The sequence below is a fragment of the Aspergillus caelatus genome, assembly GCF_009193585.1.
Source record: "Aspergillus caelatus strain CBS 763.97 unplaced genomic scaffold BDV27scaffold_15, whole genome shotgun sequence".
NCBI classification, from domain to species: Eukaryota; Fungi; Ascomycota; class Eurotiomycetes; order Eurotiales; family Aspergillaceae; genus Aspergillus; species Aspergillus caelatus.
Window position 1 is genome coordinate 249,290 of NW_022475278.1, and position 27,699 is coordinate 276,988.

The 27,699-nt window shown below is 46.1% G+C and overlaps 8 protein-coding genes across 8 annotated transcripts; 6 read left to right on the forward strand and 2 right to left on the reverse strand.

Annotated features, from left to right (window-relative positions):
• Positions 1–91: 91 nt before the first annotated feature.
• On the forward strand, positions 92–1,150 carry BDV27DRAFT_121443 (uncharacterized protein). The gene is made up of 2 exons (XM_032065366.1): positions 92–361; positions 431–1,150. The coding sequence occupies exons 1-2, from the start codon at positions 225–227 to the stop codon at positions 783–785; spliced, it is 492 nt and encodes a 163-aa protein (XP_031932229.1). The 5' UTR covers positions 92–224; the 3' UTR covers positions 786–1,150.
• On the reverse strand, positions 1,151–3,838 carry BDV27DRAFT_121444 (UPF0187 domain membrane protein). The gene is made up of 7 exons (XM_032065367.1): positions 3,137–3,838; positions 2,923–3,070; positions 2,779–2,863; positions 2,597–2,722; positions 2,188–2,537; positions 1,953–2,126; positions 1,151–1,890 (listed from the first exon to the last, which is right to left on the reverse strand). The coding sequence occupies exons 1-7, from the start codon at positions 3,386–3,388 to the stop codon at positions 1,544–1,546; spliced, it is 1,482 nt and encodes a 493-aa protein (XP_031932230.1). The 5' UTR covers positions 3,389–3,838; the 3' UTR covers positions 1,151–1,543.
• A 2,315-nt stretch (positions 3,839–6,153) lies between these two features.
• Positions 6,154–8,130, forward strand: BDV27DRAFT_141504 (ferric reductase family protein; the record flags this gene model as incomplete). Its single annotated transcript, XM_032069825.1, has 8 exons — positions 6,154–6,367; positions 6,427–6,509; positions 6,564–6,583; positions 6,642–6,934; positions 6,998–7,144; positions 7,197–7,583; positions 7,653–8,065; positions 8,116–8,130. The coding sequence occupies 8 exons, from the start codon at positions 6,154–6,156 to the stop codon at positions 8,128–8,130; spliced, it is 1,572 nt and encodes a 523-aa protein (XP_031932231.1).
• A 2,928-nt stretch (positions 8,131–11,058) lies between these two features.
• Positions 11,059–13,684, forward strand: BDV27DRAFT_141506 (S-adenosyl-L-methionine-dependent methyltransferase; the record flags this gene model as incomplete). The annotated part of the gene is made up of 6 exons (XM_032069826.1): positions 11,059–11,106; positions 11,597–11,751; positions 12,010–12,041; positions 12,141–12,244; positions 12,356–12,589; positions 13,664–13,684. The coding sequence occupies 6 exons, from the start codon at positions 11,059–11,061 to the stop codon at positions 13,682–13,684; spliced, it is 594 nt and encodes a 197-aa protein (XP_031932232.1).
• A 2,275-nt stretch (positions 13,685–15,959) lies between these two features.
• BDV27DRAFT_121446 (uncharacterized protein) lies at positions 15,960–17,993 on the forward strand. Its single transcript, XM_032065368.1, has 4 exons — positions 15,960–16,520; positions 16,573–16,877; positions 16,938–17,262; positions 17,317–17,993. Exons 1-4 carry the CDS (start codon positions 16,320–16,322, stop codon positions 17,749–17,751), a joined length of 1,266 nt encoding a protein of 421 aa, XP_031932233.1. The 5' UTR covers positions 15,960–16,319; the 3' UTR covers positions 17,752–17,993.
• Positions 17,994–20,193: 2,200 nt separating this feature from the next.
• Positions 20,194–21,051, forward strand: BDV27DRAFT_153421 (uncharacterized protein; the record flags this gene model as incomplete). The annotated part of the gene is made up of 1 exon (XM_032071776.1): positions 20,194–21,051. One exon carries the CDS (start codon positions 20,194–20,196, stop codon positions 21,049–21,051), a length of 858 nt encoding a protein of 285 aa, XP_031932234.1.
• Positions 21,052–23,565: 2,514 nt separating this feature from the next.
• On the reverse strand, positions 23,566–24,479 carry BDV27DRAFT_121448 (uncharacterized protein). The gene is made up of 2 exons (XM_032065369.1): positions 24,019–24,479; positions 23,566–23,946 (listed from the first exon to the last, which is right to left on the reverse strand). Exon 2 carries the CDS (start codon positions 23,930–23,932, stop codon positions 23,699–23,701), a length of 234 nt encoding a protein of 77 aa, XP_031932235.1. The 5' UTR covers positions 23,933–23,946; positions 24,019–24,479; the 3' UTR covers positions 23,566–23,698.
• Positions 24,480–25,666: 1,187 nt separating this feature from the next.
• On the forward strand, positions 25,667–27,699 carry gatA (4-aminobutyrate transaminase gatA). The gene is made up of 4 exons (XM_032065370.1): positions 25,667–26,112; positions 26,173–26,208; positions 26,273–27,435; positions 27,495–27,699. Exons 1-4 carry the CDS (start codon positions 25,862–25,864, stop codon positions 27,539–27,541), a joined length of 1,497 nt encoding a protein of 498 aa, XP_031932236.1. The 5' UTR covers positions 25,667–25,861; the 3' UTR covers positions 27,542–27,699.

A 27,699-nucleotide genomic window follows, 5' to 3' on the forward strand; every position in this document is an offset into this window, starting at 1 on the left:
CTCTCCAATAGGCCAATCACTGACCTGATCATGTTGGTCCGGCACCATTTACTGTGGGACACCGCCGTGACATCACGGGAATTCTCCGAACTTTTTTTTTCTTTTTCTTTTTGTTAACGCCGATCTCTATTCGCATTAAACACCACTCGCAAAGATTTATGTTCAAGTAGGCCGCCTTTCGATAAGAAACGCCTAGTCATCAACAAAGGAATTCCAAAGTCAAAATGTCTTCCAGCAACCCAGAAGCCGCTTCCTCTAAACGAAAAGCTCCCGATGATCGCGTCGCATCTAAAGCAGCTCCGGCCGAAGCGATCCACTTCACTGCGCGCAATCCGCCATGGACCTATCTCAAACTACAGCTGTATGTCTTCTAGGACTGTTTGCATGCAAGTAGTAAACCTTGCTAATACACAGTATCTATATGCTATAGAATTCACCAACCAGGCACGTCAACCGCCTTCCAATCTCAGCCCCTCGACCCACTCACAGCTCGAACATACATCAACTCTGCGCTCTCTCAATTTCTCGGCCTGTCAGGCACAGCCATCTCGATTGATATCCTTAAAATCCTCCCTGAAACTCCACAGCCGAAACCCACAGATAAATTCATCTGGGTGCGTGTCCCGCGTCAAGATGCCCCTGCTGTCGTGGCAGCGGTGAGCTCCTGGATCGGAGGAGGCACTGGCGTTGGCTCGGTGGGTAGTGTGGCGTGGAGGGTCTGTGCCAAGGGAAATTATCTGGGAGCTCTGACTCAGGGGTCCGGGGAAGATTTGTTCGCTCCATGATCTGTGATGTAGGGGAACTGTGCGTCAGTGGTTTCTCGGTTTATATCGGAGAAAGAGGTCGGTTTCTCAGGATCGGCTATTCTCCTACGACATGATGATGCGATCGTATACAGCAGCACTCACACGCTGAACCGCAAGAAGTCGGGACGATGATCAGTCCCGATACACGAACTTCACCGGGCAATGTGATGACGTGGAGAACTAACATCCCGTCCCAGGCCGGGAAACAAACGGAGGATTATCGTAAGACCTAGGTGGCTGAAGGAATGGTTGAGTAGTGACCAAGCGCGGAGCACCAGCTATATATCCGGTCGGTATAGCGAGCTACAACAAGCGAAACCCGGCTGTCAGGCGCACCCTCGTGATTTCGGGCGCACTCTTACAATAGCTCTTGTAGGAAAGACCTATGAGACGCACTGCAAGAAAGGGAACCTTTTGCTCGAACCAAGACAATCTAGTCGTTTCAATATGAACAGTCTAATGTTTAAATCCATCCATGTACATCTGCGCAGCAAGTAGCGATTATCCCAAACCAACATATTCACAACGAATAACATGAACATAATATAGCAGTAACTAGTGGAGTACTCCCTGTCCTCAAGCAATAGAAACACCGAAACGCGCATGCTCAAAAAGAGACCCAATGCCCGCGCTGATAGTAACTTTTCAAAGAACGATTCATTTTTTTTTTCTTTTTTTGTTTTTTCCCTTCTTTTTCGAGTCTTTAAGGTTTTGACTCCTGACGCGTATTGGTCCCTCTAAACCGTTTGTTTACTGCTCATGCTTCCAACAACAGTCGACTCATCCGATCCCAACGCAGCAGGGGAGTTGGCGACCACTTTTGTTCTAAGCGCAGCTCTGATGTCCGCGACGCTCCGGTCCTTCCAGTCATTGTAGCCATCCATGCTAAGCGGATACAACACCAAGTTGTCGTCACGGACGGTGAAATCGTCGACACGAGGCGCTGGAGTCGCGGTGATGATATCCAGTTCCAAAGCAATTTGTCGGCAGTAGGTGTCTAAAGGAAGATCGTTGACGTCCTGACCGAAGGGGTTCTCAATTTCGCTGCCGATAGTGGCGAGACCGAGGATGATGTATGCGGCCACTGGATGCATTTGTTAGATTCCACGCAGTGTCTTTTAAATGGTTAGGACATGGATTATTTACCAATTGAGCCAGGGATTGTCACCCATGTGAGGGAGTTGTAGAGTTGGAAGGGTAGAGACATAACGTAGATCCAGGCGATTTGGGCGATGGCGATGCTATATGCTGTTGGGAGTGGGGTGTCAAGGACGCGCTCAGTTCCCGTGACGACTTCGTTCAGGGCAGCCAGGCCGTTGACTATGATATATGTCAGTGTTCATGTTCATTATGGCATCGCAAAGAGGCAAGTGGGACATACTGGCTTGTGCCTGATGCAAGCTGATGCTGAGAGTCTCGTTGGTAATACATCTGTCGATATAAGCCGATAAATGGTTAAGAATCTCCAAAGGAAGATGGCCCAGTGGCTTCTTGGATCGCTTGACGAGCTTCCTGGGGTTCGATTCGGCAAAGGAAACACCAAGGTATTCTCCTGTTGACTTCCAAAGTGACTTCCGCGGAGGCTGGAGGCGCTGACGATCATGCGCATCTTTGGCGAAAGTGTCAAGGTAGCCGACCAGGCCCGCAAGATCTTCGTAAGCGATATCCGGCTCGAAACGGAGTTTATGCTTGAGTGCAACCGCGAAGGCCAGGATGAGGTTCATTGCGGTACTAATATTGTCAGAAGGGTGGTCTATAACTGAGGTCATTTGTGATTCGTGTCAACGTACAGTTTTTGCAGGAGGTCCTCCTTTCCCAACTCTCCTTCCCGTTCTCTAGTGTTGATCCAGATAGTGCGAGCAAGATTGCGCGAGGTCTGGATAAGCAGCGACCAATATTTGCGTCCATCAGCCCATCTATATGATTCAGTTAGAATTCCTCAAGACACCAACTGTGGTAACAGCTTGCCTACCTTTCGTAAGCCGTCGAACTCCGGAAAGACAGTGCCAAACCGACGACAAAACCCGTAACTGTGAGCAGAATGTTGTTGATCCCCACTAACCGTTGGTCAGCCAAACGCATTCCTTAATGGAGTGTCCAGTTATACTATACTAACGCGGGTGTACAAATTTCGAGAGTAATGTGATCAGAGTAGCCCATGCTGCAACAAAGGACAGCGGCAGGATCATCTTGGGCAGCACACTGCCATGCATTCGGAGGAAGGTGGGCCATTTAGAATGCTTGTCCAAATCACGGGGACCATGCTGGATGTGGAACTTGGTTAGATCATCGTTTACATCTCCCAGATGACTAAAGACTCAATCACATACAAAGTACCGATCCAGTTCGCTAGAGTTCCGTCGGTCAAGCATAAATTGGGTATCTCGAGTATTGGCCAGGTTTTCTAGAAAGGTCGGGCGTGGGGTTATCCGCCGACCTGGTGACGGCTCTCGTTCCGGGACGGTTCCTTGGTCGTGATGAACAGCATGAGAACGAATATCGGCTTGAACTGGAGCAGGGCCCTCGCCAGCTTGCGCCGGCACATCGGCAGCGGCAGCGGGTGGTGAACTGTGTCCTTCCATCGGGTGTTTGGGGGTATGCAAATGGATTACGGAGTACGGGACCAACGAGGAGATGAATGTAAGTGCTATACAGACGCTAACACAAAAGGAAAAAGAAAAAAAAAAAAGGAGAAAGAAAGAAATGTATAAAGCCGTGTGCAAGAGGGTGATCGAACCCTTTTTCAAAGGATAATAAATGAAATTGCCAGACTAAAACCAGAAAAAGGAGTGAACTAAAGAATTAGCGATAGACAAACAGATGGAGAAGAACAAGATCGAACTAAACGAATGGGTCCGCACCGGGGTTATATCTACTGTATACTCCGTAGTGTACAGTGCTACAGCAAGTATCGTCTGGCCATTAACCTTAAGAGGGCGCAGACGGGGGTCCTAACTTTCAATAGACCCCTCCGGGACGCCAAGCGAACAATATTTCCCGACTCACAGACAGCCTCAGTGCTAAGAATAAAGAAAATGGCCATGTAAAAAAAAAAAAAAGAAGGATTAGGTCTCGGGGAGAACTAGTGCCATGGAGGGTGTAGTGCGTAAGTCCATGAATAACATCTCATGTCTCTGATGGACGGATGTGTATAAAGTGGATCTTTGACGTGCAGAACCGGGAGACATGGTAGCCAATGGAACGGGACATGGCTTGGGTCCAGGCCTCCTGTTTCACTATGTTCGCAACGGCGAGAACTGCGCCACGCCCCGAGACGTCGCACGGGAGTATCCGCTCTCATCAGGTCGCTCCATTCATTCGCTGTGCCCCTTTGCCTTTTGAAGTTTGGAGTCTTCTGGACCGTCGGAGGCGGCAAGTCAAATTTAATTCTCCATCCACTTGCCCTCGACTTGAAACACGGCTCAGCTCTCCTTCTCTCTCTGCCGTGTAGGATGGTGAGTTTTGAACAACGCATCCTCAAAAAAGAAAAAGAGATAAAAAAGAAAGAAAAAAGGTATATAGACTCTTGCAGAGTGCACCCCGGCTGACTATTGCTCTGGATTCTTCCTCGAGAGAAGGCTGCCAGTACTCCGTTAGAGAGCTAACTAAAGAACATGCTTCCCGGACCCCAGTATGCCAGTGCCAGTCCACTTTTTTGACATGTCCACCTCGTGCGTGTCAAACTTAGTAGATATCACATGACATCGGTTTCCAGCAAATCTGAAAATTAAATATTGTGGGACATTTCAAGACGAACATACCTCTCAGTTGTTCAACCCCGGGCCATCTATGCCCTCATATGAAGTATAACATATCGTGAATTACCAAAACTGTGTGCAATCTATGTATATTCATCGACCTCCAGTCTCTTGAGTTACTCGGGTAGAAGATTAGCTCAAAATAGCATAGTCCAATGTCAGACTAGTCAGCACTCGGCTTATTGGGCGACACTCCGTGCTAGTGGTCGGGTCCGTGCACGGGGTGCCTGAACCTGAAATTGAAGTTGACGATGCACTGGGCAGCGAACTTGGAAGGATTCCGCGAATAAGGGGTTAGTGACTAACTTCTGATATCTTAGAATAGAATTAAAGTTCTGTGTCTTACAGGTTGCTATTCTCCCAAGTTTCAAGGAATTCGAAGGTGAGCATGCCTCATAAACATGAGCTTTTATTGCCAACATTTAGATATCTCGTGGGGAACATTTTCCTTGAATTTCCAGTGAGATGCTTGAAGGGGAGACGAGATCGCTTAGGAATGACACCACCAGGCCTATTTAGGCAACTTCAACACACATGGACCCCTGGGCCTTGCGCCCCCTGAATCCAACTTGATTTCCTAATCCAGTAGTATCCTGATATCATTGGTGGTTATGTTGCTCTCAGTGGCTCCGTATGTTGCACTAAATCACTTTTTAAAAGGTGGCCGATTCGGGTACTGAAGGCTTTGCTAAAAAAGGTATTGGCTAAGTCGTTCAAGCCGGTATTGGTATGCCCAAGGGCCCACTAATATGTGGTTTCCGATCATCTGGACAGAGCCTGGAGTGATGTAAAAGCAGCGTAACACTCCATAGCCCTGATATCTGCGGTACACACACTGGTTGCTCCCAGTATGCTGGGACTCCTGGCGGCAAAGGCCCTGAATGTGATCCTTAAACGGGGCCGTAGAATATTATAATAATAATGATATTAAGGAATCTGAATATTAGCCGGAATATGATATCGGAAACTCTCGGTATAAGGTTTTAACCCAGGAAAATCGATAATCTATACTCTGGTAAAAACAGATACATTTTCCGTGCTATATGTCAGAGACTAATGGACACCCATAAGTATACGACAAAACATCATTAACTGAGGTACCTTAATAGCATAGAGAACACCATTATATATAAGGACACTTCTTTATATACTAAATTAGAATTTGTCTTTGTACATTTTAATCAAAATACTCAGTTATTTGAGACATATACTATCAAGTACCTATACTAGCTCCACTTGTACCATTTTTTAACTATTACATATATATACTAAATAGACGTGGCTCTTCTATCTTAAACTGTTACTTTATGGACCGCACTTACATTGTCTTGGACCTCACAATCACTTCATTGTTTTCGATAACCAGTGAATTCTAGTTATTATCGTAAGTTGCATCCGATCAAGATAGTTGTAACCTACTATACAGAGTAATAATAGTCTGTCAACTAGTAACGATTCGGAGGCGGGAAGGAACGAGAGAATCTATGATTTGCTGAATAGTAAAGCGGAACACTATAGAAATGATCCTTGCTCCTTTTCTCCCACGTGTAGAGGTTCTGTCCAGTGTGCTTGATAAACTCTTCACCACCATGGAGTCAAAAGCTGTTCGCCAAAGCAACAATGTCTGGACTAACAAGTATTTTTCTATTGCCCTCGGGGCAATGATGGTTCTTTTTATTGTCCACCACTGGCTGGGGATTCTCTACTTCAAGTATAGTTCAAGGAAGCCAGGTCCCTTGACCGATACATTTGTTCACTGGCATCGGTGCGTTCGCCATTTTCTCTGTATGAGACCCGCTAATAGTAAGGGATAGATCCACACGGAAAACTATTGGTAGAACGATTTGTGGCCTGCATCTTAGAAGGTGGTTACTTCCACACGGTTTACTGGGCAATCATCCTGATCCTTATCTTGACCAATGTTGATTTGGGAGACCTCAAATTCGTACGTCCGTCCCGTGAACCAAAACCCTGGCTTTGAAACTGACCATTATCCCAGGTAGGAAAACGTCTCGGCTGGTATCGTTGTCCTCGCCCTAGTTTGCAGTCTCAAGAGCTCACTAACTAATAGACCTAGGGCCACTCTTGCAAACCTCGTTCTCCTCGTTTTCCTCGCTCTCCGGAATACTCCACTTGCTCCCTTAAGCGGACGATCGTATGAAAAGCTACGTCCCCTACACAAGACGGCCGGATATACCGCCATTGGCATGATGCTCCTCCACACCATAGTTTACTTGGCTGGTTGGTCACAGTCAGGCAGTCTTCACAAGATGCAGGAAATCGATAATGCCGCCGGTGCCGTTGCTGGGGTAGCTATGTTGGTTATAGGCCTAACCACAATAGGGTATTTTGTTCGAAAATCCTACGAAGGCAAGTGATTTTCGTATCATCTTCAATGTGCTCCAGAATGAATTAACACTCACCTCGACACAGTTTTCTACATGGTGCATCTCCTCATGTTGATCCTCATCATGATCATGGTGGGAATGCACCGACCCAAAATATCCACTCAAACACTCGTGATTGTCATTTTCACGTCTTGTATGTGGTTCTCGGACCGACTGGTACGACTAGCCAAAAGTATGTTGGTTCTCAGTCGGAAACCATGCAACGCTCACTGCCTTGCCGGGAGACGAAGTGCACGTTAGGCTTAAGCGCAATGTCTTGTGCCGCCCTGGGTCTCATGTGTTTTTGTGGTTGCCTTCTGTCCGTTTGTTTGGGACTCACCCATTCACTATGGTCTCCTCAAACCCTCCTGAGTTTGTTATCCGGGCTTATGATGAATTCACCCGTGATCTCTATTATCTCGCTCATAAGAAGCAAGGTCAATTGCTCAGGTGCTCTATGGATGGGGAGTATGGGCAGGTCCCGGTCTTCATGGAATTTGACAAGGTAATTCTGGTTGCAGGGGGTAGCGGTGCCAGCTTTACTTTTGCCATTGCACTCGGTTTACTTGAGCAGCTAGCTGCTCGTAACACTTTGAAGCGGATAGAGTTCCTCTGGGCAATCAGGAGTCTGGGTATGTGTGCCTACATCCAGTATTTAAGTTTGACCTGGTTCCATTGGGAAAATTTGACCGATAATTTAGTTCTAGACTCACTCAAATGGTTCGAACCACAGCTTGCCAAGCTTCAGGAAAGCGCATGTGTCAATATTTCCATTTATGTCACCCGAGATGCGATCTCATCCGGGGGGTCAATCGTCCCGCCGACGCCAATTTCTGATAAATCTGCATGCCTAACCAACGCCTTGCCCAGTGGCGGCGATATCGAGATGGGATTATGGAAGACAACAGCGCCTGGGGTCACACTTGATGACGCATTTCACACGATGAAAGGACAACCAGATATTAGACTTCTGATCTCGGACTACATCTCAGGCAGTAGCTCAGAGGAACGGGTGGTCATCGGTGGATGCGGCCCAATCGAGATGATTGATGCGTTGAGTCAGGTCGTACAGGAGAGACAGATATCTGGCCCATCGGTCACACTGCATACAGAGGTTAGTCTTCCTTGTTATTTTGATGAGGAGAGATTGCTGATTAGGAGTAGGAGTCTATGTGGTGAGCGTGGACTACCTATATACAGCGGCATAGCATAGCTATTCTTTTCCTCGGGTTATTTTGCATTAGAGTATCTTCAACGACCTGCTGAGGTGGAAAAGCTCCGCTACTTATGACTTCATGCTCTCTCTGGATAGCGTGCGGTACATGCAGAGGATAAATAACCCTGGTGGTATCGCGGGACCCTAATCTAGTCATAATACATCCTTAGCTATTGATTCAACTGTGAAGTTTTAGAGGATGCTTGACACTAAACTCCCATGCATGACATTTTAGCTTACTATATGAGAATCACTACATCAGTATAACGTCCTATCCCTGGCTGTCTGGTAAGCGAGGAACAGTGACACAGGATAATCTTAACATATCGCAAAACAATCAGTCGGCTAGATTTGGAGATGGGGTTGTAGACTAAGAGAGAATGATATTGTACATCCGGGGAATATGGTACTTTATAATAATAACACTAATATGCGTGTACTAATTGTATAACGCCTACACAACTGAACAGACCCTTATGTTGTCACCGACAAGACTTATATTTTGCCTTAAATAGAAGCTCTCACCGTCTGACATCGAGTATCTATAGGATTTACAGGATTCTGTAGAGTAGTGCTCCGTCCACTGTAGATGAATCCGCCGAGTTGGCAGATGTAACCTCACTTTAAGAGCTCCTTATTTTAATTACATTGTTTATCATGCAGCACACAGTAGCTTACGCGGAGCCGAGATAGATTGGATGATCGTGGTAATCATCACCCCAGGCAGCCTTTTTCAGCTCCTCATGCTCAGCTTCCTCTCTTTCTTTAGAATAGAGACTGCGAAAGTGTTCATGCTCCGTGAGTTCATATGCATCGTCCTCATCATCCCACCATATACTGAATCGCGGTGTTAGATGTATAGGCAAAACATAAGTATTTGGGTGAATGGGATTTACAGGAATGCTTGGGGTATCTCTCCCTCTTTTTCACTCTCTTCGTCTGGTTCGTCACAAGGATCGATTGGGAGTAATTCACCACCACATTTGGTAATGTGTTCTTTCATCCTATAGAACATTGTACCAGGGGGGGGGTAACTAACTCATTATACTGTGCTAATGTTGTCATGTTGGAGAGTTCGTACTAACGACATCAAAAATTAGTGAGGTCTTGAAACTTTTTTTTTATTTTCGCCATTAGTCTCTCACTGTATAGATATATTTCACCATCGTGGTTTCTGCCAAAAAGGTGGATAACTGTGTATGTCCTTTGGTTGAAGAGAGAAAGGGCAAGAAGGAACTTCTGATGGGATGCGTCGGCCCTTTTGAAGGGTGATACATGGTATAAATTGCGGGGTCCTCAATCACGATGGCGCAGCTGAAAGCAAAGTCAATATATGAGAGTTGCTCAGCTTGTTTGTCGACCTGGCCCCACAAATTTCATCTCCTGACTCGTGTAGCCTCCAGCTCTACTGGAAAAAGATTCCCTTAGGAAGGAAAAGCCGAAAAGTATCACAACATCATCTGCTGATATGTCGTTCGATGATAGGCTCTATCACCCGACACTAAGTAAGGGCTGTGCTGCCTGTGCACAATAGTACCATAGTATTCAAAACCATCATACTTATCCTCATCGCCTCGCCGCTGTACCACCCACTCAATCTATGGTAGGTAGGGGAATCACGATGTCATGGAGATTCTCATATATTGAAGCTATAAAAAACGTCATTGATAATGCTGGAAGCGTTACACGTAAGGAGGCACGTTGTCTTGGAGATTCCATACCTATAGAAGAGAGATGCTGGGTCAGGTAAGTTTCCAGAATCAGCATATGCAAAGATGCGGAAGCTGGCTTCGGATAGTATTAGTTACTCCTGAATCAAAAACTGTGGATATATTTGCTATACAATAGCGCCTATATGCCCGAATATAATAAGCTCTCGAAATGGATGTATTACTCTCTTTATACTAATATTCCGCCCAATGGCATTCTCGAAGGGCTTTCAAAAGACACTTAGCCTACATAGGAAATGTTCATGTTGATCTTCGTTGACGACATTGAATAGTTGTTCTGCCCTAAGACTAAGACTTCTCATGCTTGCTTGTACTTAATTCTGGTATTATTTACTAGGTATACTAGCCTACAAGCGAGGGTATTACGAATGAAATCCAAGGAATCCGCAGCCCACGATGCAAAAGGTATAGTTGATGTAGAAGGCTCAATCGGTATGGAAATCCATACCCCAAACGTGTGTGATTGCAAGTAGCGGTATGCTATGAGAGGTAGAGAGTTGCCGACCTCCTACCAAGGGTAGGGGGTCGCTACGTCCTTTATATACACAAGGTAACTGAGCATCGTAGGGTTAAGCCCGTGGTGCGGTGACTAGGGGTATAGCTGCCGATAGCCGCTTTTTAAGGTAGTGCTATAGTATAAGGTTACCCCAGCGTAGCTGCGATCACACGTGCATAGTATCGATATAATAGACATCTTAATGGTCCTCTACTATTACACTTTGATGTTTAACCGTCGGGCTTGTCAGGGAGTTTTCGAATTTCATATACTTTTTAAAGGGCTCATTTCTTCGGACTCCATTGCTATGAGTAGTAACAATCATGACAACAGAGCCATGCCTACTTTACCTTCGCAACCCCCCAGTGTATACATTCCTTCTATTCCCCTTAGATACCGTCAAACATATGTTTGGCCCTTGCTTCTGTGCGGGTGCATTAGTGTCTTTGTAATATCATACCGTTAAAGGTAAAAGAACCGCCTACTACTCAGGATCTATAATAGTCACGTTATACTTCAACGGTTTGTTGTGTCAATTATTGGTTATTTCTAAAATTGCCCAGATGAGGGGTGCTGTTGTTTCCCGCCGTCAGTCAGTAAAATTTGAACCACAAATGGCACCTACTTTCAAATTGCACTTCGTCCTGTTTGCAGATCTGAGAATCATGGCTGAACAGTTCCAGATGACGACTGACCGGGAAATTGAACCAGACGTATGTTTCCTGACTCGTTCTCTCACATTATATAACTAGATAGCCCAATGCTCAAGCTAATCACGATTAGGATGCGCACTACCTTGATAACGATTCTGCTTATAATGACTCGTAACATATTCTCATGTTCAGCATTGAATCCTCCACGTTTTAGCTGACGCGCTCTATCCAGCCTTGTACCCGAAAGTTACCGGACATCGATAACATCGAGTGTCTTGAATTACAAGTATGGCCCCTATATTCGCTGTTTTCCTTCGTTCAGCATCCCGTTGCCATCTTAGGGCAAGTCGTATAGTTAGGCTAACGTTCTAGGAAATCAGGTATGAGGTACGCATTGCTAGGGTCCATTGTCCAAAGGTCACATCGCATAACAGCTACTTTTGTAGAACGGTCGGAGATACCATGCGTACCGCGAAGGCGAGTATGCTCTGGTATGTTCTGTCCCCTGGGTACCTGATGTCTGGTTAGACGATCTAACACATGTCTATAGCCAAATGATGAAGAGGAGCAGGACCGGATGGACATACTCCACCATATCTATAACTTGATTCTTAATGGGGAAATCCACATTGCCCCGATCAAAGACCCACAAAGAGTCTTGGATATTGGCACGGGCACAGGAATCTGGGCTGTCGATTTTGCGGAGTACGAGACCAAATTATCCAAGTTGTCACTTCTTGCATCGTTCTATTCTTCCACATGCTGAGCTTGTTTTACCCTAGTCAATATCAGTCCTCAGAAGTGATCGGTATGTGATACAGATTTTGTATTTTTGCTTACTTTGAGCTTATATGCTATATTGCAGGCAATGACCTTAGCCCTATACAGCCGAAATGGTGAGCCATGTCAGTGTTGAAATGCCAATGTTGGAATATCTCTCTCATTTTTTGATGCGATTCTAAGGGTTCCTCCAAACTGTCAATTTGAAATCGATGGTTTTGAATCAGAATGGTCGTACGCCCATCCATTCGATTAAATCCATGGTCGGGAGCTTGCTGGGTCTATACACGACTTCCCTCGTCTATGCAAACAAGCCTTCTCTCATCTGCGTCCAGGTGGATTTTTCGAAATACAAAGCTTTACTGTCGATATTTTTTCCGATGACGGTTCGATCGAAAAAGCACCTTATACAAAACAGGTCGTTTCTCTCGTTTAAGAGGCGAGTGCCAGGTTTGGCAAACCTATGGACAACTTGGATACATGGCCTGCCGCGATGAAAGAGGCCGGGTTCACAGATGTTGTCTGAAAGATTGTGAAAGCACCTTCGAGTCCATGGGCCAAGGATCCGAAGCAAAAGGAGATTGGCCGATTTTCCCAGGCTCACCAAGTCCATAGCATTCCTGCATATACCAATGTTTTGCTATCCCGAGTTCTGGGTTGGAACAAAACGGAGATTGATATCCTAAATATGCACGTGCTGCGGGAGTCAAAAAGTCTGGAAGTGCACCAGTATGGGAAATTGTATCTTATATACGGGAGAAAAGTATTGTAGCGTTTTCCTTTTTCAGCATTGATTCATCTCCTCTCTTGCTTTTTCTATGTCTCAATTCCTCACTAGATCGGTGGTTGTTCGGCTGTATGGGGGTCTCACCATATGCAGTAATAGAGTGCTGAATACCATATCAAAGTGTTCGCTTCGTTCAGTCTAGATTAATACTGAGTCAGAGGACTGGACATGAGTATTATTCTCATGCATGTGACATTCTCAACTTAGAAGAGCATCATTTAGGTTATTTCTGACTGAGGCTGAAGTAATCCTCACCGAGTGCCTCTAAGCACAATGTACTGTACAACAAAAATTACGAGTTCAGTATAAGTAGTACTGCATAATTCTACAGAAAAGACACAATATAGAGCATTATGAAGTATTTCCATTCGCTATTTACTTCTCTCATTTCACTGAGATAGAATAATCGGTAAGGAATAAACTCGACGGCCCTCAGGACTATGTGCAGGAAGATACCCACTTCAACAACCCAGCAAACTTTCAGTTGTACTCTTATTATTGAGGTTTGTCTATTTAAACAGTGAATATAAGACTTGAAGGTGATTGGTTCCAAAGCGCATTCAGGGACTGTACCATCCCGCTGGAACAAAGCTTGTTCCTGAACTTTATCAAAAAGAACTCGTGTTTTCGGCAAATGATATCGGAATGTGCTTGATATATCAGCATGCTGTTTTATGGATAGAGCCTTGCTTGAAGAGAAGGCCCCTTTGTGGTATCTAGACCATAGGTTTACTTACCTAATAGTACATTATAGGACAAGGACTGTGTCTCTACTCATTTAATAGCGTAGTTGTTCATTTCACATGTATTAGGATGTTTGTCGTGTCGTGTACAATGCGCTTCTGGGGCTTGGGTTGGAGTGTCATCCACAAATGACATATCAAAAGATGCTTAAAGGGGTGAAAGAATAAGAGCTACGGTCTGCGAAGATCAGACTAGCATGGGTATTTCAAGCCGACGGTTGTCCTTCCCAAAATCCAGATCACTTTTTCGACATAATAGGAGTTAACTCGTGGGTATTCCTTTCTGATTCGGTATTATATCCCACAGCTAGGAAATAAGGATAGATAATCGCAAGTAGCAAACTTGGTTCATTTCAGGATATAGAAACCAGAAGCCAAAGACAATTATTCTGTTGATTCGGATGATTGACATGAACGATAGGAGAAGTCGTTGGGTCCACTTATGATCTGCCGGCACGTTCCCAGAGCTTCTTGGGATAGACCCTTCCCAGTCTTGACTCGATTATAGAAATATCCACTTTATATGATCTACACTGGAGGATCCTTTCTCCCAAAAAGAAGCCTTTTTTTGATGTCATGGAGATCGAATTAACCCCTCATAGTGGGTACAAAGATACCTACTGAGAGGAAGAGTGACGACTACCAAATATTTCCACCAGGAACGTAAAGGACAGTGATGTCATGGCCCATTGGGACTCAAATATAAGATTTCCTCGACAGACGGTTTATCTACTTACTACTCCGTACGTACAGTACCTTGGTAGTGTAGTTCTATCTTCGGCTGAACGGAGCGAACTTACTTAAGCAGTAACCTTAACTAACTCTATTACCATTTCTGCAATGCGATGCTATTACGCTCAAAGCTTGATATAGGGCGGATACGTTGGATGAACAGCTGCGGTTCAAGTTCTCTCACTCTCTCGTTATTTATTTTTTATATATTTTTTATTTTATAATATTTATCCTTCCTCAATATTTGGACCGAAGGAAAGTAGGCCATACTAGTTAGATATTATGTCCCTCGGTTAGGTATGCAGTTTGAGGTACGTGGCCAAACTTTAATCCCTGAGATAGCCGAGACTACTCCGTACTCAGTACAGATATCTATAATGTACATTCCTTATATCGAGTACGGGGCCTTTTATATTTTGTATGGTCAGTGATATTGGGTGGGAAAAAAAAAAAAAAAAAAAGCACAGACCGTTAGCCGAATCATGGGGCCGAGGAAATGGCAAGCTAAATGACTAGCTGAGGCTTGCCTCGGAAAACACATGCAAACCACCGAAGACCCAATTTCAATCTTTGACTCGATCGCCTTTTTAAGGTTCATGAAACGGTGAAACCCTCGTGGTTCCACCAAATGCAATTGAGTCGCGATGTTACTGTGGAAAGGTACTAGTAGTATCAGTCTGACCATGGTATCAGATCGCTGGAGATACATGTTTGAGCCTCCCTCCTGTTTTCTTCTTCTTTTTTTTCTTTCTTTCTTTCTTCCTTTTCTTTCTTTTTTTTTTTTTGTTTTCTTCTCTAGTTTACTTTTGTGCTTATAATTGGGGGGTGTTTTTACATGGGAAACGTTTAGAAACTTCGATTGACTGACAGTCTTAGGGATGAGGGACCTGTTGGGCTCCAGGCTCAGGTGGTCTGCTACCCAAACCGTGTTAGCCCTATCCACAATTCTCCACACGGTGAGAGGCCACGATGCTGATTTAAGACAAGTTAGAGTGAATTAGTAGTAACTCGCTAAAGGAGGGACGCGCGGGGGTTGGTCCGTCATTACTGGCAGTACGTAAGGTAAACGAGAAATTACCTCGACCTTGACTGCCGAGTTTGCTACCCAGATCTACTACGGTGCTTACCTTTCCAGTGGTTCCACCTAAGTGATCATTGGAGTATAGCACGGGAGGACACGGACTTGAAACTAATGGTGGACTAACTGCTTAAAACTAGAACAATGACTATTATAATATAAATATTATACGAGAAAGGCTTAATATATTGTTGGTGCACTGACCGTAGAAAAAGGCAATGTAACGCGATTGGTGGCCAGCCTCGTGTCCACGGGACTTGGCAATTTCTTAAGTGAAGTCGCAGCTGCGATGACCACCAATTGGTCCCTGTCTTCCAGGGGACGCGTCGGTCGGCTTAATATCCTCGAATCAGCGACGTTACAACGGCTAAATGTCACTTATCCAAAAGGCACTGGAATTTCTTTTAACTTTTTGGACTCGGTGGCTCCGCCCAGGGGTCCAGACGTTGCTGCGACCATTAATGGTCCATGACTTAGATCGGCCACAAACTATGGTGGAGCAGAACGTGAACGATGGGTCATGGATCTGCCTATCACCACGCTTCACTGAACGTGAAACCCCGGTAGTATTCGGATTTGCTTCTGTTTTTGCGATCGCGTGGCAGCACACTACGCAGGGGAGGGGCAGTCCGGCATTCCTCCAAACCCCATGGTGTGCCTGCTTTTGAGCCTACCTGCAGTGAATGTAGTGGCTCTGGACCTAGGTCGGCCATGGGGAAATATAAAAGCCCAAAATCCTAGCCCACAAATACCACGAGGGCTGTCCCCTGGTTCTCAAAAAGACATTATTGATCGGCATCCCTGGTTCCAAAGGGACAAGGATTGTTCTTCTCACGAATTAGGCTGTCATACTCTTGCTGGTCTCGGTCGAGAGTGGGCGCGCCCTACTTGTGAGGGATTTGTGAAGTATACCATCTTGCCAGTCTCCCCATGTCGGTATTTCACTTCGATCCATCCATATCTCTTCGCTCCTTACCAGCCTTGACACGACGTTAACACCCTAATGATGGCCTATACGATCCTTACCACTCGACCTGGGTGCTAATGGCAATGATCATATTGGACTGAGTAATAAAAAAATCCAACTACTGTACAACGACAAGGGCGACTACCATCATCAACAACTTGCGGTTCTCCGGACTAAACACGAAACATGAAGCTGCCCCCAGCCGATGTGTTGGCGACATGGCCAACACCGAATTATATTGACCCTGCCACCCGTGGGAATTCTGTCCTTATCGTGACCGTCGTCTTTTCCGCCCTAGCTTTTGTCGTAACTTGCCTCAGGCTCTATACTCGCTTCAAGATAACATGCAGTCCCGGCATCGACGACATCCTTATCGTAGTCGCGCTGGTATGTTGCACAAGACATATGGCCTTACTGGCTGATTCTGACCTGCTTCTAGGCGTTTACAATTGCGATGTGCGTGATCATCTGCTTGGCCACTGAACAATATGGGTGCAACCGACATATATGGGACGTTCCGTTGGACTGGCTTCCAACTGCCTCCAAGTTCAACCTCCTCTTCCAAATCCTTTTTTCCCTATCATCCAGCATCACGAAACTCGCGCTGTTATGGTTTTGCAAACGACTACTCGGAGCCGGTAGCAAGGGCCTCTATACCACATACAATATAGTGTTGATCGGGGCAATGGTCTTGGTGGCACTGCTGTGTATTATCTTTTTGTTTGTATGCATTTTCCAATGCAGGTATGTTTACCTTTTCATTCTTTGCTTCTTCTTGCTTCTCACATTATACCGATTTCTTAGCCCGATCCATGCCTACTGGGACATGCAACCGACATACCCTCATCGCTGTTTAAATGATGGGGCTGTTGTATTCGCCGCTAGTGTCATCAATATCTTTACCGACTTCTTATCCACGGTAGTCCCGATGCCGTTGATCTGGAATCTTAAACTCCCGGCCCGGCAGCGAATTGCTGTGATGTCCATTTTTAGTCTGGGAATCGTGGTCAACGTTGCCGGCACCGTCCGGACGGTCTATGTGTATAAGAGTATGATCGCCTCGTACGACATGACTTGGTTTGGCTGGCCAGTCTTTCTCGCTGCATCAATAGAGATCAACCTGGGATTGGTATGTCTAAAGGTCGCAAAATTCCCCTTAGGAAACGTTGCTAATGTTCATTAGATCTGTGCCTCTGCGCCCGCCTTGAGACCTCTCGTTGCATTTTTCTTGCCACGGCTACTCCAGTCCACCCAGAAATACGCGTCCGGATATGGTCAAAGTCGTCCTCAGAAGTTATGGTCGTCGGTCAACCCGTCTAGGCACTCCACCAAACCCTCCAGGGGCCGATCGCATCATCCTCATTCTGACAGCCAGCTGGAACGATTTGAGGTCTACCGGACGGTTGAGATGGAGACTTGGACCGAATCCCGGAACCCAAGCGATCCGACCGGTAATGATCATAGCATGCCATCCAATCATGCTCGTGTCACAACGCCCAACCAAGATTTCGATCTTAAGTATGACAGTGCGGTATACACGTCGCCTGGCAGCGAGAAGTCTTCCGCATCTCTTACCCGGCAAACCAGTTCGCCATTCAAAGACAAACATTCCCTATGACATTCCTTCAACCTTTCATACCATTATCATGTCCCAATAAGCATTGACTGCTAATTTTACGATCCTTGAGCTCGAACTCTCTCTTTACGAAACCACACGTTTCTCATAACCTTTTCCGCCACACCTTACATTGACTTCTTGTACATTTGGAAAACTACATGTATTAATACATACGATACACTACAATTGTTCGATAGGACCATGCAAATAAAAAAAGAATGAGAATGAGAATGAGAATTAAAGAATTATACCCGAGCACTGTATACTTCCACCCTCCCTACGCAACAGCACACAAGGAGGCCCCACCACAAAGCCCTTTTGAATTAAATCCCGCCATCCCCACCATCTCCACATTTCCGAAATAAATCCGTTGATAGTCGACGCCGATGTGGCATGATTTCTATTTAACACGTCAGTATTATTACTAAAAGATTAAGGATGGATGTAGGTCCATACACTACGCTGGCTACTTAAATTACGTGCATATCTAGTCGTATAGATCCCTGTCCGCCCAGAATCCAGGAAGCAGCCTCGGCCGTTGTTGGCGAATCATGGTAGACTAATATTTCCGGTCTCCGTCGGCCGGCAATCTCCGTGGAATACGAAGCCCTAATGGTGATGACTGGCGATGGGTGGAGATGTATCAGGTTAGTAGGGACCTCGCGCAGATCTTGGTAGGGCCTGGAGTACCAAGAGGCCTATTAGCCTAATAACCCCCCATAATGGTGGGAAGTTGCTGGTATCTGATATATCGTTATTGTTAAGGGATATGATCGTTGTGGGATGTCATGATTGTAGTAGTATCCCTGTCGCTATTCATAACAATTGTATACTACTAGCAATGTGCTAGTGTCTCGTCATCATCTTGGAATTGCTTCTACTGAGCACTAAGCCATGCGTGTTACTAGCAGTTGCAGCTGCAGCTGCGCCGCTGGTTGATCTCCCTTTTTCTGTGCTCTTAGAGGTTAGCTGGATACTAGTAACCTGATACTTATGTGCGATTATGGGGTCTACTACTAACCCCTGCTATTACTACCAACCTTCCAAATCGTACTTAAGCCTGTCCTATCTCTGGAGTACGTACTTTTTACTCCTCTTTCTTTTTTCGGTGAATTGCTCTAAACATAGGTGCCTCTCTCTGGGTTACGTTCAGCTTGCTAACTAATATGGAAAGGTACAGAGATCCACACATTAGATTAGGGTCTTAGCCAATTCAGAAAGACAGCACGCGAGTCAGTGGAGCAGATGAGAAGACTAAACAAGGTATCTTCGCTTTTTCAGGGTGTGGCCAAGAGCTGACAGAAGTACTAAAATTCATAGTTTACCTGACAGTCTGAACAATGGGCTCCTTAAGTTTCCTTCGCTGATTGCCGTACTAGGTACATTTATTAATTGTCTCAGCTGCGACCAGTCACCGTATCATGCGAATATACCACCTTAGGTAACTCGGTGCTATCTTTGAACTCGGTAAACACACCATCATTGAAGCCTTTCCATGCCAATCCCGAATAAGCACCGCGGATGTGTCTGTTCGTCATTATCAGGTTTCGCCAAAATAAGCTTAGAGGCAAATTACCTGCGAAACAGCTTTGTCACATTTGCTATCGTCGCTCAATTGTTAAGGAAAGGGGTATTATAAACGGCTACAATCGAGTATTGCTCTTCGGTGGTTACCCAAGTCCAAGCCTACTTACGTTCTAGACTTCCGGTGTGATTCAGGCTAATCTATCCGGTGCATATCTTTTGTACATCAACCATCCGATTTTGACAATAACAGCCATAACTACACCTGTATATCACTCGATAATAATTGGTATTATGGTGGCACTCATCTGTGACGGCCGGCTTCTCCAACCTACGAGATGTAGATCGGCCTGTGTGTGAACCGTCAGTAGTCGACCAGTCATACACATTATAAATTAGAATCAGCAGCAGTCCCTAGTATTAACGTGGTGAAAAGAGCATCCTATGTGAATGATCTCACACTACCGTGGCGGGCGAGTTCCCTGTTACCATAGCCCTGACAACGTCATGGTAGGGCAATTTTTGAAGTTTGACTTCACGCTGGGGCGCCCCAGCAGGAGTTACAAGCATCATTATCGCCAATCTAAGCTCTACTATCCTTCCTTTATTCTGACTGACAAGTCTTGTAAAGAAAGCAGTTTACCTGTCACCATCGCCCAATATGCACCTTCTAGTCGCAGCCATGCACATGGGTTACCCTTACTAAAGATACGCATCAGCAGAAGTCGTCATGATTACCATGACATGCCTTGATTTATGAAAGATCTGCAAAGAGATGGGTCACAGAGAAAAGATTTTTCCTGTCAGAATTACAGGTGGAGAGTGCCTACCCAACTTCCTCCAGCATACACGCAACGCACAATACTAACCACCAAATAACCGACTCATATAGCAACTAGATACTGTGCATCCAGCATAATGGCACAAGAATCCATTCTGACACAGAACATTCCTCTGGAATATTTCCCAGCACCCACAGAGGAAGAAATCCATCCATGGTATCAGGCATCTCACGTAGTCCTAAATCAGCCACTCCTCAGAACCTGGGATGTCCACTCGGCCGTCCAGCCAACATCAACAAACTGCATGTATTCAAGATGTCCATGTCAACTACTAGATACTTTCGAGGCCCGGGCATTATCGTTAGCCATCCACGCCCATGACAACAACCAGACACCAACACCGTACATCTCATTCACCACCTGCGCAGGGGTTGCACGGAGACTTGCCCTAACAAGGGCCAGGAAGAGAGGCTCTCAGATGCTTACGGTTATCAATCCAAGGGTCCGAGCGGCCCACGGTCGATACCTTCTCAGTGCGGCTAGTGAATTGCATTACTACGGGGTAAGAGACCCACACGGTACGACCTATCAAGACTATCAAGATGAATACCTCTGCCTCTGGGTGGTTGAAGAAGAAGAGGTTGTTGGACATTGGGAATGGGACGAGCTTGTTGAGGTGGATGATTGGTACGAGGCCATCATTCTGCCTGCGTTTACAGCGCATGACGAAAGATTTAACGCTCGTCTCTTGGGAATAAATCCAGGTGTTTGGTCCGATACATCTGCGAGTGCTGGGTTGACATCAAGAGACCAAACCAGTAGATGGGATGAAGATAATTCCCTTGATATAGAATACTCATCTGGCCAGCATCAGTACTTGTCGGGTGAGGGATATAACGGGTCATTTGAGGATTATCTTGGTTTGAGCGACAGTTACTACGAGGCTGAGGCTAACTCAATCGGTTATTTGCTCAACCCCTCCGAGGATTATTAACTAGTACTCAAGCTGTGGGTAAATGTGTCTAGGTTCTGGATAACTAATATTTGCTGGGTTGCTCGATATATCCTACTCAAGGCTAGGTCAGCCGCCGAGGTTTGCTTTCCGTCGAGTCGGAACTTGCTAGCAATATTCTGCGAGCTCATTATAGTGTCTCTGTGACAAATGATATTATATTGGCCGACTTCATATCTGTAGGGGAAGCGTTTACAGTAATACTGCTTTACATCATTACCTCGTAGATAGGTGTCGAACTTATTGTACTTTATGTAGTGGTTCCCATAGTAGCCGATATAGGATCGTTTCGTTGTGTCCTATGCTGTGTTAGCAATTACCTTTTGCAACTGACATCCATAACTAACGTTGTACTGTCTTCAAGGAGAGTGTGTGCCTTTTCTTAACCACTGTTAAGGTGTGGCAAAGGAAAGGAGTTCATGTCTGTCCTGGATATACAGTACTTTATATTATAGAATAAGGTACCGAGTCCAGGGCCTATGGGATGTATAGGATCTGATATCATTCTTTAGGGCCTCATACCAGTTAGGGAGACCGAAGACCACAACGGCTGAGATGTCTAAAGCATACACTAAGTCCGACATAAGATAGCAAGTTGAAATGAGGCTCCTAGAAATAATCTATTCGGACAATCTCCGTCGCACCACGATTATATCTGACCGTCTTTTTGATCTCATAATGATCAACGGGCTTCATGAATTGGTAATGCCCCACTTATGAGGCTTATAGGGCAGACCATTAGACTGTACCGGTCTTGATAATACTGAGTGGGTCACTCGCTATAGATAAATTTTATTGGATCTAAGGCTAACTTCACTGCTACGAAGGTTACATTTACTTTTACACATCGAACGCCTGCCACATGGTACTAATTGGATAGAGTCACCAGGAAAGCGCACGATCGTGTTCCACCTTTAGGGAGGAAGGGTTTAGTTTGATTTTTAGGCCCCCTACTCAAATCTGCTCACCTACTCTTGCTTGATGGAGGGTGTAAACTTTTCTTACATTTCTCAATTTACTGTAAGAGTGAACGATCTTCGACAAAAAAGTGTTTCAATGCCTAAAACCCGATCTGTCTGAGTCCCAGAGGGAGAGGGGAACGGTGGTAGCAGGTAACCATTAGTAGGTCACGTTGATACAATTCTTTAACACTGACTGATGGTTTATAATAAAGGCTAGGTTAGATACTCAGAAGATAGGACACAGTCTCTAATAACGTGCCCCACCCCATGCGTCCACTGGTTAGGTGGAACTGGGCTAGCTTGGTCTTTTAATTAACGTCCGGGTAGTGGTTTTGAGAAGAGGGTAGAACGGGGGTATAGGGAAATTTCCTGTGTCGTTGTTTACCATATATGTACTTGTACTGAATGCTGAGGCTGTGAAGGCTGAAAGGATTGTGGTTCTCTAGGGGGTTCCAAGAGTATCTTGGAGTATGCTCAGCGAATTTATATAGCTGGGACAGGATATATAGTGAATCATATTCTAATCATTGATCTCCGACTGAGTATGTACAGTGTCGAATGTGTAAAGCCCAAAGCAAGGGATAACAGGAATGTCAGTTCGAAGATGAATTGTTAGAACAGAGGTGGAAATTAATTAAGCCTAGTACTGCCATCCGAGTGAAGTGATCAATGAGACCCAGATTCAGAAGTGATTACTTGTCAATGCGAGGCTGCCCGCTAACAGACACAAATAACTAACATTGAAAATCGCTCTTTAGGGACATAACATACTACTTCTATCTCAGAAGCGCCCAGCAACCCTGGTGGAACGATATTGGCCTAATCAGAGCTTACAGTTGGGATCCGAAAGTATATGACCCACTATTCTTATAGGTACTCTGCGGCTCTGAGCGTCTATAAGAAGCTGTTAGGTAACTGTAAGTATAGGGGTCCAGATTTCAAACCAATCGAAGTTTAGAAATGTTTACAAAGTGTTGTAGAGTTGCATCACACTGCCACACTCCCCTAGTCCAAACAGACTTGAGGTGGGTTTCGGTCGGGTGAAGCAAGGAACATGTGCCTCTATAGTTAGCTAGGCCACTTAGACTAGATTTATGCCACTCTAACTAGTGATTCGGACTGTTTGTAGGAAGCAATGGATCCTGGCTTTTGTCAGGTGGCCGTTCTGCGTGGGACTGGCCATGGGGGCAGGTGACATCGGGTTCAGCATGATAGAAACTCGCCCTATTTAATCTCGAACGGCAATGAGAGGAAGCTCTACGTTGAGATCTGAATAACATTAATAAACATATCTCAATGTTGGACACCAATCTTATTATTCATTACTCTACTTACTATAATCCTGCATCCGGGTACAGGACGCGCCCAATGATACCACAGAGGACCCACTAAAATTACAGGGTACACTGCCACCCAGAGATGATTATCCAACACTTTCTATGAGTCCAATGAAAGTACAAGAGTTGGAAGATGTAGTCCAGCCGCAAGATATAAAGTGATCGTAATCTTCCCCAAAGAGGCCTCTACTTCTACTCCCAAATTCATCGTTTCTACATCCAGACCCAAGTTCATTGTATGTTAAACCACCATGAAGCTTCATTCTTCTCTAAGTATTATTCTTCTCGCCTCTGCTCCCCTTACCAACGCTTGACTCGTCAAGTTCTATGCTAGCCACGGATGTCGTGGCTGGCACCCTGGTTCAGTAGGAGACGAGGGGCAGACCACTTCGCTACCAAAAGCTCGAGCACAATTATTGGTCTGCCGACTATAATCCCCAGGGGGAACCATATGGAATTATTTTCTGGAAAGGGAACAACTGTGATGGAGAATATTACAATCCGGGCGCCGGAGCAAGTTGCAGCAATCTCGATGGCATGTACAGCTATGCTGTCTTGAAACATAAATAGATGGCTAGGTATGTATGGCTGCCTGTTGATTCATTATCAGAATAGGTTAGAACTAACCCTTGGACAACGTTCTATAACAGTCTGTCTTTTCTTGCTTTGGTCAGCTGGCGGATACCTATGAAATTCAACCTTTCATCTTGGGATATTGGCTACAAAGCAACTGACGCTCTTGGAAGAGATTATGGGGGTCTCGTGGGTGGAAATGTTTGAGGTGTTTCCGATTCTTCTAAGGGGATAGATTGCTGGGAGGTCCGCGTAACGGGATTGGGCGATGATGTTGTCTATAACTGCAAGGGACATGGTAGTATCTGGGTGATTTAGATCATGAAAACCAGACCGGGTATTATCAAAGAATAATTCAATCTATTTCCATGCAGAATAAAATTCCCTTCCACTCGACTCGATTCTAATTACCTTGTTTCGTTCCCATAATCAACACTCAATTTCCGTAGAAAACTGAACTCCCCTAAAAGAATAACGTCGGCTCAAATGCAGAGATAGATGTCCAGCTTTGCGAGCCTGCCGTTTCTCCTCTCTAGTTTATTCCCCCCCCCCCCCCCTTTTCTTCTGTTGCTTGACCCCCGCTTTGTGGGACTCTGCTGGTTCTGCCAGAAAAGATCAACAGAAATGTTGAACATAGAATTGAGTTCGCCACAAATTGTATGGTTGAGATTCAGTTTGAACTCTAAAAGACATTACTGTAACAGGCCAGGCAATTCCGTAGTCACTGGGTAGTTCCTGGGCTTTAGGGATAGCTGGGGTGCTAATCTGAGCTTCAAGTGACTGCACCAGTTTCATAAGCTGTTCGCTATCTGGGCGTGGGAAGCAGATTGCGCTTCAGCCAGGGTTTGAACAGTGTTTGCGAGGCTCGTTACCAGCGTGGTCAGTTGCGCGAGCGCGTCGGCGTCGCCCACTGGTGTTTCTGGGGTATTCATCGTGTCTAATGATTGGGAATTGTTGTACTGAATTCTCGATAGCTTTTTGGGCAGGGAGGTACACATTAAAGCCACGGACGTGAGACCAGTCCGCGATGGTCTCAACAAATCTGAGAGTATTCAACAGATGATTGTCATCTTTGTCGTCGACCACTTCAGCCATCTTCTGCATGACTTCCGGTATAAAAGCTTCTGGGACGGTGCCTTTAGATGAGATTAGTATGTACTCAGTATGTAGCACCGATGATCTTATAGTAGTTGACTCGAGATCCTAAACCGGGAATATGTATTATACTTGGTAGATCTTCAGTAGTCACACGCGACTACCAGTCTTTATCGCACACCCCGACGACTGATAAACGTGTAAACGTGACGTCTTATCGGCTTATCGGTGGGGAAGACTAAAAAATGATGGAGCTCCAATTCGAGAGGAAATTGACACACTCCCTATATTAGTGACAAACAACAATTGATGGTTAGAATCTTTGACTAAGATTATTTGCAATAGATTCCGGCGAAGACCTTCTTCATTGGGACAAATATTTGGCCAGAGATGATTAGCCAGAGCGTTTCCCTCTGTGTCCTTACGTCGCTTTTATCGCCGACGGCGGTGGTGGAACACACCCTGATTGGTCCAAATCGCCGACGATAGCTCCCCCCCAGGCCGCGGGGCAGCTCAACAGAGAGCTCCAAAGTCGCCGGCATTCCGCAGAAGACCTAGAATTTTTGGTGATATAAGACTCGCTGGGCGCCGCAATTCTCCTTGTTCCTTTGTATTCTACTCAATTTCCAAATTATACCCCTGGCGGATTCAATTGCCTTGTGACTCGAGCTTGGTTGAGCTGTGATCAAAGCGATAGAGCTCTTATCTACCTTATCACCGTCTCCCCACATCTGCTGCCAGGAGTACTTCTTCTCCCCCAACCCACGCAGCGGGAGAATCGCCACGCCTCTGTATACCCTCATCTCTCACAATAAATCAATCATAATGGCCTCCATTGCTCGCTCCAGCCTCAGAATGCGCTCGGTGACGCGCATGCCAACTGCCCGCACCATCAGCACCACCCCGCATTTTCGCGCAGCGGCGAAGCCCTTCTTCGCTGATGAGCCCGCTGCTCCTAAGTTGGCCACCGCCATCCCGGGCCCTAAGAACAAGGCTGCCACGGCCGAACTGGACAAGGTCTTTGACGTGCGAAGCTTGAACATGCTCACTGATTATTCCAAGTCTATTGGTAACTAGTATGTCACTTGCTTCGCGGTAACGCATGCTTGCTGTGACAATGGCTAACAATGTGCTAGTATTGCTGATCTGGATGGAAATGTCCTCCTGGATGTGTAAGTTCTATGTTAATGCCATCTCCTTCGTATTGCCTACCTTATCGCTGATGTCCGTCACTAGATACGCTCAGATTGCTTCTATCCCTGTTGGCTACAACAACCCCCATCTCACCAAAGTCGCTCAATCGCCCGAGATGATTACCTCTTTGATCAACCGACCAGCCCTGGGCAACTTCCCCTCTGCTGACTGGGCTGACATCCTGAACACCGGCATCCTCAAGGTTGCCCCCAAGGGCCTGAACCAGGTCTTCACCGCCATGGCGGGATCTGACGCCAACGAGACTGCCTACAAAGCCGCTTTCATGTACTACCGTCAGTTGCAGCGTGGAGGTCCCGAGAAGGAGTTCACTGAGGAGGAGTTGAAGACTACCATGACGAACCAGGCTCCAGGCTCTCCCCAGCTGTCGATCATGTCCTTCAAGTCTGGTTTCCACGGTCGTCTCTTTGGCAGTTTGTCTACCACCCGCAGTAAGCCCATCCACAAGCTCGACATCCCTGCCTTCGACTGGCCCCAGGCACCTTTCCCCTCCCTCAAGTACCCGCTTGAGGAGCATGCCCAGGAGAACGCCCAGGAGGAACAGCGCTGCCTCCAGGAGACAGAGCGTTTGATCAAGGAATGGCACAACCCTGTCGCCGCCGTCGTGGTCGAGCCCATTCAGTCTGAGGGTGGAGACAACCACGCCTCTCCTGCCTTCTTCCGTGGTCTGCGCGAGATCACTAAGCGTAACAACGTTCTTTTCATCGTCGATGAGGTGCAGACTGGAGTTGGTGCCACTGGCAAGTTCTGGGCCCACGACCACTGGAACCTCGAGACCCCTCCCGACATGGTGACCTTCTCGAAGAAGGCCCAGACCGCTGGTTACTACTACGGCAACCCTGCCCTGCGTCCCAACAAGCCTTACCGTCAGTTCAACACCTGGATGGGTGACCCCGCTCGTGCCCTCATCTTCCGTGGTATCATTGAGGAGATCGAGCGCCTAAACCTCGTCGAGCACACCGCCCAGACTGGTGACTACCTCTATTCTGGTCTCCAGCGCCTTGCTGAGAAGTACCCCGAGCACCTGCAGAACCTCCGTGGTAAGGGCCAGGGAACCTTCATTGCCTGGGATACCCCCAAGCGTGATGAATTCCTCGGCAAGGCCAAGGGCGTTGGTGTCAACATTGGTGGAAGCGGAGTCAACGCCGTTCGCCTCAGGCCCATGCTGATCTTCCAGCAGCACCATGGTAAGTCAAATTTCTACCCTAACCTTAAATGTGTCGAACCGATGCTAACGTCTCTGCAGCTGATATCCTCCTCGAGAGCATTGAGAAGATCATCAAGCAGCTGTAAGGAACTTGTGGTTTGCATGATTATCACTTTCCATTAAATTTGCATCTCTTTCTGTTTCCCTGAATCGGCAGAGTCTGGCGTTCATTGTTGGGTTGGGTGGGTCTCTCTGTGTCTGATTGGCACGCTGTCTACGAGTTATGGTTTTTTTTTTTTTTTTT

Excerpts from the sequence above, each read along its gene's own strand:
- BDV27DRAFT_121443 (XM_032065366.1), top strand. The coding sequence starts at position 225 with ATGTCTTCCAGCAACCCAGAAGCCGCTTCCTCTAAACGAAAAGCTCCC. Across the intron at positions 362-430 it reads ACCTATCTCAAACTACAGCT|AATTCACCAACCAGGCACGT; the intron begins GTATGTCTTCTA and ends TATATGCTATAG.
- BDV27DRAFT_121444 (XM_032065367.1), bottom strand. The coding sequence starts at position 3,388 with ATGGAAGGACACAGTTCACCACCCGCTGCCGCTGCCGATGTGCCGGCG. Across the intron at positions 2,538-2,596 it reads GAGGACCTCCTGCAAAAACT|TACCGCAATGAACCTCATCC; the intron begins GTACGTTGACAC and ends TGACAATATTAG. Across the intron at positions 2,127-2,187 it reads CTTGCATCAGGCACAAGCCA|TCAACGGCCTGGCTGCCCTG; the intron begins GTATGTCCCACT and ends CATATATCATAG.
- BDV27DRAFT_121446 (XM_032065368.1), top strand. The coding sequence starts at position 16,320 with ATGAAGCTGCCCCCAGCCGATGTGTTGGCGACATGGCCAACACCGAAT. Across the intron at positions 16,521-16,572 it reads TCCTTATCGTAGTCGCGCTG|GCGTTTACAATTGCGATGTG; the intron begins GTATGTTGCACA and ends ACCTGCTTCTAG. Across the intron at positions 16,878-16,937 it reads GTATGCATTTTCCAATGCAG|CCCGATCCATGCCTACTGGG; the intron begins GTATGTTTACCT and ends CCGATTTCTTAG.
- BDV27DRAFT_121448 (XM_032065369.1), bottom strand. The coding sequence starts at position 23,932 with ATGTTTCAAGACAGCATAGCTGTACATGCCATCGAGATTGCTGCAACT.
- gatA (XM_032065370.1), top strand. The coding sequence starts at position 25,862 with ATGGCCTCCATTGCTCGCTCCAGCCTCAGAATGCGCTCGGTGACGCGC. Across the intron at positions 26,113-26,172 it reads TCCAAGTCTATTGGTAACTA|TATTGCTGATCTGGATGGAA; the intron begins GTATGTCACTTG and ends ACAATGTGCTAG. Across the intron at positions 26,209-26,272 it reads GGAAATGTCCTCCTGGATGT|ATACGCTCAGATTGCTTCTA; the intron begins GTAAGTTCTATG and ends GTCCGTCACTAG.